At 36.3% G+C, this 14808-nt stretch overlaps 1 protein-coding gene across 1 annotated transcript in view; it reads left to right on the top strand.

The window, feature by feature from the left end:
• Positions 1–8690: 8690 nt before the first annotated feature.
• The window catches only part of LOC131035586 (WAT1-related protein At5g47470), a 57698-nt gene continuing 51580 nt past the window's right edge, over positions 8691–14808 (top strand). Inside the window, exons 1-6 of the mRNA XM_057967316.2 lie at positions 8691–8937; positions 9169–9231; positions 9325–9441; positions 9548–9800; positions 9939–10100; positions 10382–10533. Coding sequence (XP_057823299.2) covers positions 8735–8937; positions 9169–9231; positions 9325–9441; positions 9548–9800; positions 9939–10100; positions 10382–10533 — 950 coding nt within the window. The 5' untranslated portion in view covers positions 8691–8734. The remainder of the gene's footprint in view (positions 8938–9168; positions 9232–9324; positions 9442–9547; positions 9801–9938; positions 10101–10381; positions 10534–14808) is intronic.

Consider the following 14808-nt stretch of genomic DNA (forward strand, 5'->3'; position numbering starts at 1 on the left):
AATAAGACAAAACCCTATATAGCCACAACACCACCATTTTTCAGACTGCAAGCACAAGTACAGGTTTTTATCGGAGCATGCAATTTCCAGGAGATCTCAACAAATATTTGTAAACACATTATGAGAAATTGGACTTGGTTTTTCAGGGAGTAGGGTGCCCCACACCGTAGTCCTCCAAGACCGGAGCACCCTATGCCCTTGTCCTCCTTGTTTGGTTGCAGATTTCACAGCACCTCCTAGACAGTCTCAGAGTTCAGAATTCCAGTTTGTAGATCAACATAGTTTCTCAGACTAGGGCATACAACGCTTTGGTCTTGCCAATTCAAGCTCGGTTTTTGGTTGCAGGTGCACATAAGAATTTAATTCCCAGATATGTACTTCTTCTCTCACTTATGTTGATAATTAGTCTGTTGTTTTACTGTTTTAGTCAATTGTATTCATCTTCTTTACATAGTTTCACATCCTCACATATTTTGCACACCCTTTCATAACAATGAAAGAATAGAAAACCTAGAAGTATCCCTTGGCTCTCTTTCACAAGAGTTAGTCAAAGAGGATTACTCCTTTAGGTGCTTTCGTATTCCAATATTTGAATGAAAGTGGGATTAGATCCTAAAACTCCCTGATCCCATTTTTCACCAACACAATACATACACACACACACACCCCTCTTTCTCCATACCTCCTCTCCCTCTCACTCTATACTTCTCCATCTCTTCCTCTCTATCTCTCTCTATGTGTCTATACTTTTATCCCTCTGTCTCTCTCTCACTACCCCTATATCTCTCTCCCTCTCTCTTCTTTATTTTCCTCTTTTATTTGTCCTTCTCTCCCCTCTCTTTTTATCTCTACCTCTCCTTCTCCACCTCCATCTCCTCCACCTCTATCTCTATCCCCAATCTCTACCTCCTTAACCCCTTTCTCTCTATCACTCACTCTTACCCCCTCTCTCCCTCTCTCCCTATTGCAAACATAACATGAGCTTGTTGGTAATAGAGTGCAATTATCTCTTTGATTAAAATGTTTTGTTTCAGTCGTGTTTGGATCCGTATGAGTGGATTTGTAGTTGATTTGAAGCTATCACTTTTCAATTGATACCTTTGTTTCACAAGAAACAACATTTTCTATATGGCCTACTAATTGACCACACGTAATGCATATGCAAAGAAAAAGCCATTTTTTCCACAAATTGACCTTTCATACCTCTTTGGTGTACCCATTGCACATCAAGGTGCGATTGCTAGTTATTTAAGTGTAAATAAATTTAAACAATGATAAATTTATATGTAAAATAATTTTGTTAAAAAAATATATATTTAGATTTTATAATTTACTTTTATACTTTTACCAAAAAATATATTATTTTTAATTATTATTTTTGCTAAATTGTGATATAAAATATAATTATATAATAAATCAATCATTATAAAATTTTAAAAATATTATTTCGTTTACTAAAAAATTATAAGAAACCATTCATATTTAGAAAATACATAATTAATAAAATAAATAGAAAAATTAATTAAAAACAATTATATTTAATATCTGCAAAAATATTTTATCATTTTTTTTAATAGTATAACTGCAATTTCAATGTAGGAAAAAATAGTTACCCCAATCATTAAATGCACAGTTATTGCAATTGGCGTTAATAATTAAAATCCTACGAAAAAACAGTAAATGGAGAACGGCCTTATTTTTCCTTCAGCTGTGTGATATTTATTGAATTACGGCACTTATGTAGGCCCGTGATTCAGATGTTTTGAATTTGCCCGCAATTAAATCGATATGATAGGTTATGCAATACAATTCCTTGAGCAACTACAGGGAGAAAGATAAGTATCCTGACTAGTTGTTATCAGTCATTTTTGGTCATTAATATAGTGGTATTTGTCGTCAATTGTTCAATCAATGTTTGGCAAACAAATTGAAATCAGTCAATTTTTAATATAAAGTTTAAATTATATATTTGTGTATAAAGTGTTATAATAAAAAGATATTTTCATACAATCAAGTAAAGTTCGTAAAAGCTTTTTAGTAAAAAAATTAGAAAGTAGAAGATTTTATGTGTACATGGTTATAAGATGATTCTACATGTCACCTCGAGTTTGATATAGATGCAAATAGTTGGTTGTCATTAGTATTGTGAATATGAAATCTATCATATCTTAGGGATTGGTCAAAGATTTCACTAGTAGCATATAGATGAATGATTCTAATAGCTATCTATGATATGATGTAGGCATTTTTTAGTAAATTGTCTTTATAATTGTGTATGTGATTTAATTGTTTGGAGCTAACTATCATATCCAAGGTCTAGTTGGTTGTCACTAGTAGCAAATAGGTGAACGATACCAAGAGCTACTTGTTGTATGATAGGGCTTAGCTAGCTTTCACCATCACCAGGCAAGCGATGGATTTGGATTGACTTCCACCAATTGTGTAGATACAATAAATGTTAAGATCCAATGACTAAAAAGGTTCAATAGACTATGAAAATATTATTAATGGCATTATGTGATGTTTCTTGTTATACTTACACCTTATTCAATGATGATCACAAGTGGATGAGATTCTCTCCCAACATCACAATTATTATAAAGAACCAAAACAATGATGGGACCTAAGGTGTAGTATGTGACAAATTGACATCCCTTTTACCAACTAGTATGCACTTAAAGGGTAAGTGTTAGCGAATTAGGTAATGGGAAGATACATGTAGTAGTGTCACATCCACTTCCTATTGTCAGTTGGGATCACTATATATGTGTGAGTCAATCATTATGTGTTGTGTAAAAATAGCCTTAGCTATTGTGCACAATGTTATATGTATGGCCTTGGTATCAATGAAAACAAGTAGTATGAGATCCTTGGTTGTTATCATAAGCGATTATAGATTGAGAAAAAGGATGGAACCCATGGCGCATTGTGAGATGTACTTAAGGGCTTGTGTTAGTGAACAAAAGCAAGGAAAATATGCTTGGAATAAGGTTGCAACTACTATGTTGCCAGTTAGTCACTATGTGTACTTATGAGGTTATTAAGTTATTTATATTGTATATATGTGTTGGGTGCTTGAGCTAGTCACACTATTTATATGTGATGCATGCATCATCTACCCCATTATATATAGGTTATGTAATTGTGAAATATTCACATCGTGTATATTTGACATATTCCTAAGCTAGTCATCATGTGTACCTATAATGTGGGTGTGAGCTAGCCATCGTTATATAGTTGACATATGCTTGAGCTAACCTCATGTATATTTGTGAATTGTATAAAAGATAATCACCTATATACATGACACAAGGGGAGCTAGCCACATTATGCATAAATGATGTATGCTCGATCCAATCACTATGTGAACAAGGAATGTTGGAATAATATGGTCTCTATATGATTTTGTGTGTGTTCGTACATTAATTATTGACATGGGACTAACACTTAATTGGACTGCATTTGTTATAATACCATTGCAAATGGATTGAATTGGAAGCATAAGACCAATTAGTAGCTATTGTTTCAAAGAGAGACCAAAGATCTTGTATCAAATGAGAGGATGCATTCTCTCTATCATTTAAATACAAACTATAGAGTTTTTTATTCTCAAAAGAGAAATGTGGGACATTATGGATGAAATATCTATCTAATGTAACATATGTATGAATTAGATAATTTAAGAAATGCTAGATAATAATTATTAGTACAATATTTATAGTATATATAATTAATGAAAGATGTTAGAGCTTTTGATATTTGGTTGTTATTTTGTTCCTATATCACTCTCACATTTGAGAGTCTCTATTGTTGTTTGTTGTACCTGTTGGGACTGATTAAAATTGAGTCAATTTTATAGGCCCATTTCAAATTTTTGCTCTGCATACCTAAATGAAGTCAGTTTGAACGGCCTAGTTAGCAAGGGGGTAAATGGAGCTGGTTGATTTTCAGAGGGTAAGGCTCGGGATTCATGTCCCACACCTTTCATTTGGCCTATTCAGTGATGTGCAATTTTCAGAATTCAATTTGGATAAGTTTATGAGGTACCCAGTTTGAGGGGTGAGCTGGAAGTGCATTTTAGGCACAAATGCATATTTTATTGAGTAGCCTACTTTGAGCGATTATATCTTTTTCCCTATTGATCATCATGGATAAATTCAAAATGGATTCAATTATATGCATAAATTTGAGTGAGCTCACAAATTTTCAAGTCTTAACGAATCCATTTGCTCAGTTTTCAAAAGCGAATCCGTTTGCAGTTTGTGTGTTTTGGCAAGTCCCTGTTTCGACAGCTAGTCGGAGCCCTGTTTTGCACAATTGTAAAACTTGCCTCAGTAAGCATCATGCCAAAGTGTTTCTTCCAAGTTGATGTCAGTATAAATGGTGAGCTACGTTTCAAATTTCAAGTCCTATCAATCTGTTTGCTCAGTTTTCAAAGTTCAATATGTTTGTAGTTTGTGATGTTTGCACAAGTGTAAAAATGTCCTGGTGAGCGTCATGTCAGAATGTTTGTTCCGGGCTAATGTTGGTATAAATGGTGAGCTACGTTTCAAATTTCAAAGCTCTATCAATCCGTTTGATCAGTTTTCAAAAGGACTCATTTTGCCATCAAATTCAGTTATCCGCACTTCCAGTGTTATATCAGTTAATGTAGCCGTTTTGGTGAGCGCGCCGTTTGCATCCTGTCAGTCGGGTGATCGAACTGAGAATTCAAAGATTTAATATGTACTTAAAAGTACCTATGTTCCAAATTTGAGAGCTTACGGAGGTCGTTTGGTATTTTTAAGAAAGGCGTCATGTGTTGCCAGAACATTGACTTCATCAGGTCCGCAGTGTCGACAAAGCCAGTTGGGCATTTTCGAAAATTATTATCTCTTCGCTCGGGACTCGTCTTGAGAAACCGTTTGGTAGATATCATCCTTGTATATCAAAGTACACGCCTGTCAGATGGCGAGCTCCAGAAAGGTGTTTTGATAGGTTTTAAAATTACGTCTTCGCGATTAAATGCGAAAATTGTGGCGTAATTGCCTGAAAGATGTAAAATGCAATTTTATGATCCGAAAATGGTGTCGATCGATTCCAGAGGTGTGTTTGAAGTTCCTAAAGCATTTCGAAGGCCAGTCACTTGAAAACGAAATTTTTTTTAGTCAGACCCACTTTGGGGCCCGACCTGGCCCATGCTTGTGCACTAATTTTTTGTGGCGAATTGTCCAGTTTTCAGAGTGTGCAATCTTCCTTTTGACAAATGATGAAGTAGAGAAAGAGGTAGTTGATATGGAAATGGTTTTAGATCCTGCTGACAAAGAGACCACAACTGAAGAAGAATGATTCATGTCAATTAATTGTTCTTTGTCACGAAATTGAGAAGACTTTCAGCAACTTAAGCGAATGGAAAATTCAAATTGACAAAGGTAATGTCAAATGTTCCTTCAGCAAACAAAGACAAACATGAAATATAAGCACATTATGCACAATATTTTGACTACTGGGTATGCTGGTAGTTATTTATATGCAATTGCAGAGGCACACACATTTTCATTGAGAAGTATTAACCAGAGGTGAGGAGTGTTGAAATCATAAGAGAATGCAGACTTTAGCAAATTAAATGCCAATCAAACAAAGAGACCTCTTTCCACATAGGTTTATTTTGGCAAATATCTCCAGCAGATGATTGAAGACCAGCATTCTCCCTCACATGGCATGGCTAAGAAAGGGGAATGGAATGCAAACAGGTTAACTCCCATGTGGTTTTTAGAGTCCCAGCAAGTGTTCATAAACTGCATCAAATGTCCCTCTTTTTACATGCTGCAGGGAGTTCCAAAAGAAATGCTCCGAATTTCAAGTGATATCCTCCATTTTGTGGTCTCCTGTCTTCTTTTCCCCCTGCGTGACATGGAGGATGGTGAGTGGGCTGCGTTGGAGATTTGAAACTAAAGCAAGTATGGTATCTCCCCTTCCCCCATGCATGGTGTGCTGGAGTGTGTAGAGGCTGTTGACATGGATTGGGGAGGAGCTTTTTTTTTAAGTTTTCAAAAAATTGATGTTGCTGCCTCCTTTTTCTCCTCACGCGCCCTCCCATCTTCCTCCCAGAGTTCACATGGCATGTGAAAAGGCCATAAAAACATCAGCAAATGCAATTGGCTGTTAAAGCCATAAACCTCCCTTCACGTGGCTGGTGAAATGATTTCAGAAATTGCTAAGTCTTCCTTGTGCGTGGTGGACAAGGTTTTCTGGTGTGATGTCTTCCTATTCTCCATTTGGTATGGTGTGTATCTGCTGCTGTGTGATGGCATGGACATTCAAAGAACAAACTCCATGAACTCCAGCATCTTCTAAGTGTTGTGAGTTGATAATATATCCCAATATGACATGGTTGAGAAGAAAGACCATTGAATGCCAGGCAAATAAAAAAATCACCATGAAAGCACTCAGGGAAAGCAAAAAAATGAAGCTACAGGCAAAACCACAATATCCCACATTGGCTGGGCGAGAGCATTTTTAAATATTTATATACAAAAACACACAGTAATATAATGTCTAAGCCATAAAGGCTTTTGACACAAGATGCCCATGGGCGCCCAAGGCGGGCCCACACGTGAGCACGTTTTTCGAGGCGATGGAAGAGTTGACTGGACGAAGACCAAGTGGACCCCACGTAGGCACGCTTCCCGAGGCAAACAAGCAAAATTTTGCAGACGAAGGTCGGGTTAACGAGTGAGCAGGTTCGAGATGGATCGACGGTGCGCGCTATTTCGCAAAGGGAAGATGCACGCGAGTTAAGGCTGCGAAATAGCGAAAGTGAACGAGATCCATCCACGTGGCACGTAGGTGGCGGGTACAGTCGGCGGTCCAGCAGGCGGGTCCCGGTGAGGTGGCAATGATGTGGCATACAAGCAAGCGGCCAAGTGGCAGTGACGAAGCAGATGACGTGGCGATGATGAGGTGTCATCCCAGGTGGCATCCGGTCAACCCCATCAGCCAATCAGAGGCCGCCACGTGGCAAGGCGTCAGAGCACAAATGGAGGCAAAAATCAAATTTTAAATGAATAAATGATATAGTTTAGACTATATTGAAATTCGAAATATTTAAATGATGGATCCATGATGAGAATTAATTCGCCCAGGGTCCAATTTTTGGCCAAAGTATAAAGTATTATATATCGCCGAAAAGCTCTCGGAGCGAGGAATCTGATTATGAAGTTAATTTGGACAAATGTGAAGTATTTTAGAAGCAGTTTTCACGGGAACGAAATTCAGTTAGAGAAGGGACACTTGGCAATTCAGTTACAGATTTGATTTGGTTCCCTCTCTCTTTTTATTCCCCATTCTTCTCAGTTGTAAGCGTTCCAGAATTCTGTGAGAATGGCTCCAGTTTTCATGGCTTCCAATTTTGAGTATTCTTGAAGATTGTACAGGGCAGGGCTTTTCCTTTAGTAATGGAGTTCAATTCTTCGTATAGGTGTTCTTAGTTGCAGGTTCTCGTGTATGTAAGGCATACATAAATTCACACAGAATTGTCTCTAGATTTGTATTTCCATTTTATCAAATCAGATCCTCAAGGAGGATGAAATTTGTTATCTCAAGGAGATAGTTATGATTGTTTGCAGGGATTCTTCAAGGAAGGATTTAAATTCTGTAATAAATCATAAAAAAATGGAATATAGTTTCAAGATCTGATGATTTTGTGAATGATCTTAGTAATGCATTTATGCAAGGCATTAATGTATGAATATTTAATAATGAAGATGGATTTGCAATCGAAGCTTTCATTTATAGTTTGATGTATGACTCTGTTGCCCTTGGATAAGGCACTGATCTTGCAATTAAAGGGGTTCTCAAACCAATTTAAAATCTAATCAGAATACCTTTAGTATGTTATGTTTTGAAATGTTTCATCTATCTCATGCTCAAGCATAGTTGAGTTTCATGTGTAGATCTAGCCCATCTGCAATAAACTACTTGTTTTGGAGCCCTAGTGAGATCTATCTGTTTATGTTGATGCTGTCATAGGTGTGTAATAGGTTTAATTCTAAGCACCAAAGGTATACCCGCCTAGGTTTTGCAGAGCCTGAAGAGTAGAAGGATTCATATCCTTGTCATGTTGTCCAAGCCCTGAAGTTCTTCATAGATTGAATTGGCTACTTCATAGATCAATTGCAGGTGTTCTTGGGTTATCACTTTTGGTGAACAACAGTACCATTATTGTTTGGTTGTAAAAGAGTGAGACCCTTTCAAAACTCCTTTATTTTAAGTCAAAAAAAATGAAAAATGCTCATATAGCATAAAATCTCATATTGATTGAAAAAAATAAAAAAGAGAATAATAATATTTTTTTTTACATTTTTCACATTATATTATTAAAAAGTCATTATTAGTATTATCTTTACTTATATTAACTTATAATAAGAAACTAACTTTTTAAGTTAATAATCTTACATATAACTTATATATAGTATTAAATAATTAGTTAATTAAAATAATTAATTAGTAAAAATATGCTTAATAATTAATTCAATTAAGGAAAAACTTACTCTTGTAGAGTAAAGGATTAAAAACAATGCCTAAATAGCAAGCTTTCAACAAGACAGTAACGTTCAAGCTTGCAAGGCATCCACTACAGAGTAGCAAACTTTCCTACGTTACTGTATGGTAGTATATACAATGAAAATGAAATCTATATCTATATATGTGTGTATATCCTTTTACTGCGTAAGAAAGCATCCTGAAAGCAAAAATGCAGAGTCTGGGAGGCTCTGGTCTTGGCTTAGAGGACTTAGCCATATATGCCTCCTTAGTGGGTTCTCAGATTTCTATGGCAATTAGCTCTGTTCTCGTGGGAAAGCAATTGGCAAAGGGTTCAAATCCCTTGACTTTTGTGGCTTATACCAATGCTTTTGGGGGCTTGGTACTCACCCCTTTTGCCTTCTTCCTTGAAAAGTAAGTAGTCTTTTTCACCATAATTTTTTTGCTGATCTCTTTACAGAAATAGTAGAATAGATATGGGAATTCAATCTTGAATTCATTGATTTCCCCAAAAAGGTGTGAAGTATTTTGTTTCAATTGGGGTATGTCTTCGAAATATTTCATAGGATGATATAATATTGCTTGGAGATCTTTCAGGGGATGATATATTCTTAATCTGTTCAAATTTATGTCTGAAAATTGCAGAAACAAGCGGTCCAAACTCAATTTCTCTATGTTGGCTCGGCTGCTTCTACTCTCTCTTGGCGGGTGAGTCAATTTGTAGCTCAGATTTTCATGTAATGTGGTATGAATTAAACAGAATTTGAATTTTAATGCACTTTTTTGTGTCTGTTATGAAAGAGTGTGTGCATTTCAAACATTGACATTAATGGGCTTGAAGGAAACTTCGCCTTCCTTCTCTTCGGCTATGGGCAACTTGGTGCCTGCAATTATTTTCGTCATGGCATGGGCTTTTGGGTGAGTGCTCTGTAATCATGTTTTCTACTTCTTGAAAGATAAAATTTTTGTTTAAAACCCTGGCTTTTCTGGTTTAACTAGTACTCTGTTTTCTTTTGCTTTTTAGAATGGAGAAAGTAGACATTAAGTGTGCTCACAGCCGATTCAAGATTGTGGGTACAGTGCTTTGTGTGTGTGGGGCAATGGCCATGAGTTTATTGCAGGGTCCTTCTTTAAGCCAGCTCTGGCCTTCATCAGACCCTAATTCAGAAAACATCATCCCTAACTTCCTACACGAGAGCAATTCTGACAAAATTATCACAGGATGCATTTACCTCATAACAGCTGTGACAATCTTGTCATCTTCCATAATAGTACAGGTCCTATTTCATTTTCTTATTCTCTTTTTCTAGTTTTTAGTCCTGGCTTACTGTAACAGAAACTTTGGTCACATTCATGGACCTCTCTGTTATAACAGTTGTATTGTTAAGTTGTGGCTAAAGTTTGTGGGCATGCAGGCTGAGACATTGAAAAGGTATCCAGCCCCATTATCTCTGTCAGCACTCACAGCACTTCTGGGATCCATTGAAACTGCTACCTTGATAACGAGTTTAGACATGGGTGTTGATGCAACATCATGGTCTCTGGATCGGAGTGGAGTTGTGACTGTTATGTTGGGGGTAAGTGAGACTAATGGACTTATGCTTTGATCCACGCATTCCCTATTCCTAGCAGTAATTTACAAAGACCAGTCTCCCATGACCATTAGGCTAGTCCTTCCATCTGTGACTTTACTCCATTCTTATGCTCGCTTACCACCCAAATTCCCTTTCCTGTTTTGTAAATAGTGCTATTGATCCCCTGGTTATATCAGAATTTGAGCTCTGTCTGAATGATTTCATTTCACATATTTTTTCTGCCAAATTGGAAAGTAAGCGACAAATATTGGTTACATGTGCAGGGAATCTTTGTGAATGTAATCCTTATCACAGTGCACTTATGGTGTATTCAGAAAAGGGGACCTGTATTTGTGTCAACATTCAACCCTGTTTCCACTGTTTGCTCCACTTTCTTGTCCTCCTTCGTTTTAGGGGAAACCCTGCATCTGGGAAGGTCAGGCCTTGTTTTTAAATTACATAGTCGTCCTTTATCTTTGTATTTGGAAATACTTCAACTCAGTTGTTGATAAGATTATTTTAATAAATGAAATAGTTTTAGAAACCTTAATGTTATAGACCTAATCCATATATTATTGGAATATTATAATTTTAAAGTATATATATATAAATAATTAGTTTTAGAAAACTTAATGCTATAGACCTAATCCATATATTATTGGAATATTATAAAGTATATATATATATGAAATATGAAATATGAGAAACTCTCAAAAGGGAAAGAGATAAAAGAGGCTTGAACATATATATATATATAAAATATGAAATATGAGAAACTCTCAAAAGGGAAAGAGATAAAAGAGGCTTGAACACACACACACACATATATATATAGTGTGTATTAAGATATTTATCTTTTAAAATTATTGAAAGAGCTATTTTGTTTTTAACTATAAAAGCAGCAAAACAAGGGTGTTGACCCTATTACAAAGGTCTAAAGGGTCAAGAAACAAGGCCAGAAAAGACCATTCACAAACAAGCCAACAAGCTTTTAACAACACACAAGCCAAACATGCCACTGACAATACTGAGATCAAAGATTAGAAATGCAACAGAACAAGGTACAAATCCAAACCACAAGGGCTGAAAAACAAGGCCAAGCAGGCCACTTACCAACACAGAGACTAGAAGGTCATTTACAACACAAAGAAAGAACTAACAACCCACTCCAAGAGGGATGAAATAATACCCAAATCCAACCCAAGCACAACAATGGGTTGGACTAAAACTGAGAGAGAACCAACTCCCTTCGCCTCAAGAGATTCCAAGAACCCCAGAATTGTCTCCACATCAATAGAAGGCAATGGTAGGGATTTTGGTAAACAATAAACTCTCCTCCTTGAAAGGAGCATTCGCAGGAACAACTGGGGTAGCCCCACACATAAACACAAATATCATAGTTGCTAGAATCACCACGTCCAATTAGCACAAAGACAAGCCTTGACAAACTTTGCAGCTGAAATCACCTCAATAGGATCAACAATAGTAACAAATACCATTCCAAGCCAAAAAATCCACACCCACAGGCCATTGACTCGTCTTCCATCTTGAACCACTCCACTTTGAGGTAAGACCCCAGTAAGTTATGCTTCTAAAACCACCTATATAGGATTAGAAACAACGGGAACCACATCAAAATCCTCTAGGAAGAAACTTTAGGAGTAAGGCAAACCACCCAACCCACCTCAATAGGATCGAGATCACTTTTACTCACAAAAGCCACCACAAAAGTGTCTGCCAAATTGACCTCCATTGTAAAAACCACCTCCATATGCCCTACAAAAGAAAATACTAGGATAGAAACTCCCACTAGAAATCTAGATCCAAGTGAAGCACACTCAACCAACCAAATCCAAAAGGGAAACCCAATGAACTCCACCTTAAGAGGAAGTAAGTAGAGGCCATAAGAACTTAGGTCAAGAACATAGGGGTACAAGATCCCATCTTCAACTTTCACAGCAACCAAGACAAAAGTCACTATACTAGCCAAACCAACCCCAAACCAAGAGCATTGAGAGACAAGATCCCCCAAACTGACCAACAAAGAGAGCCTTTGAACGACTGCCTTCAAACCCTCTTTGTGAGAAAAAAATTAAATTAAATTAAAAAAAATAAAAATAAAAGGCACCATGAAATGGTTGTTGGCAACAAGGCAAAAAACTAAGTGGGAGGAGGGGGGGAGGAGTGGGGAATTAGTTTTCTCAAAAAATTTACTTAACTCAAACACAACTTCAAATCTGATAATTAGCAATGAAAACATAAATCAACACCACATCAATAACACACATAACACCAAGATTTTTGATGTGAAAAACCTAGTCAAGGGAAAAACCACCAGTGGAACCTACCCACAATATGATGATACCTTGTTAGAAGTATATGAAATATTACAATGGGGAATGCACATGCATTCGGGCACACTTCCTAGAGCTCACTGCTCAAAACACATAACAAAGAAGGCTACAACCCTTGGGAAGACTTGTTGTCTTACAAAAACATTTGGATTACATCTGGAAGATCATGAACTGAGAAAATAGCATCTACTCATGCCTGGTTACAGTTCTTGTTAAGCACATAACACATATACTACTCCTTCGCACTTCTTCACACTTCTTTCACTCCTACCGAATGATCAAAATATTATTCGCACACACAGATAATTCTCTCACATGAATATTATTTATTTATACATATCATCAACCTATCTTTCAAGGTTGACTCAACCATATCACAAATTACAAATTACAAGGATATAACCATGCACGCAAGAACATTCCATGCGGACCAAAACAATGTCAGCTAAGACATAGTATGGACTTAAATCAACACCTCAAACACGAAACACCTCCAAGAATTACACCTCAAACATTTGCAACACGCTACAATCATCATGTTGGGCAAGAACATGAAGAACACCACCGAATCAAGGAAAATTATCAATAAGGCACACAATGATCAATGTAGACCACCAACACGGATAAGACACGATTTAGAAACATCCACAAGCATCATGAATTACCACAAAAACAACTGCAACATCACCACTTACTAGAATCTTCATCATCATTATATCGGACTTCAAGAACACTCACTAAACTGACTGTCAAACTAAGAGATTCACTTGCAAACCTCCAAATCATGAACCATCTAAATTGAGGACACACCAGAATGTCCCAAACACTCTGCCAAATCCACAAACTAAAATATTGCAACGCGAAGCAATGTGGAACAAAATCCAGAACATTGATCAACACCGAACAACAGAAAAACAAACCGCAATACCAGACCTCATAGCTCGATCAAATCGCCATGCGGGCCATTGAAACTATAGCAGAATCTATAGACGTATAAGTCTAACCACCTTCTTAAATAAATATTTAATATTTATTTAAACCACATCCCCCTATTAATTAAATTATATTTAATTAATTTCTTCATTTTCATCTATTTGATTAAATAAACTATTCGATTTTTTTAATTAAATTCATCTAACCCCTTTCTAGCCTTTAATTAAATAAATCACTTTATTTAATTAAATCCCTTTTCTCTATTTTAATTAAATTTACATTTAATTAAATTGATCCTTGCATATAAATAAATCAAATTTATTTATAAATCCCCCCCTCCCCCCCCCCCCAACCTTGCATTTATGCAAATTGCATCTATTTTGGTTGAAATAAAACATTTTTTTTTAATTTCAATTACAAACCTATTTCTCCCACTTGCCCTTTCCTACATTTCCCACTTGCCTCCTAAGCATGCTTCTAGAACCTCTCTAATCTCAATCAATTAGCCTTAATTCATCCAACCATATCACATCCCTAAAATTGGGGAGGTCACTTCTCAAGTTTGGAAGAAAGACTTCTAAATGCAATAAAGACTTTATTTCTTCAACAAGTTAACTTGTTGAATTCCCCAAATTTGTAAGGACTCTTACAAATTTGTCCCCAAAGTCCTATGAACATTTAATGGATAATTCAAACTTCCCTCATGGTTAGAGACGTTTTCTCTAACTTAACCTTCATCTAACTCAAGGGTCTCATCAAGAACTCATGGCTTTGACTCTAGTTATCCTATCTAACCCTTGCACAAGAGTTTATCTCTTGGGTAAAAGTTTTATCCAATGGATGACCCTAACCTAATCCTAACCCAACCTCCCAAGGCGACCTTCATGTCTTCTCGGGCAGTTAATGACTCTTGCATATCCTCTCAAGCCACCTCTTGTTGACAATTGTTACCATTTCATTGGTGAAAAATTGTAATCATGGATCAAGTGACTTCTAATCCTAGCCATTGTTAAAATTATTCAATCTTAACCATCCATTGCCCTATTTTCTCTATAAATAGAGCTCACATTCTTCATTCTCTATATCCAAGTTTCATGCATCTGCATTATAGTCTAATTATATCAATCATTTTAGCCTCTCTTTGTTAGAATAACATTTTAGCATCAAGAAGCATTTCATATCATAACATATTCATGTTAGTATATCATGTTAAGATAGTCTATTAATATATTTATCATATCATTATCTTCATCCTAGTTTAATATCATAGTTTGAACATATCATATAGACCTTAAAATGCATTCATGCATGTAGATCGCAATATCACTTGATCTTGGAGTTGTCATTCCTAAGTCATTTGCTCAATGATCTGGGAGAAAAACATTGGCTTTAGGGATCCTATGAGATAGAGAACAATGAGACAT

The sequence above is a fragment of the Cryptomeria japonica genome, chromosome 3 (assembly GCF_030272615.1).
Source record: "Cryptomeria japonica chromosome 3, Sugi_1.0, whole genome shotgun sequence".
NCBI lineage: Eukaryota > Viridiplantae > Streptophyta > Pinopsida > Cupressales > Cupressaceae > Cryptomeria > Cryptomeria japonica.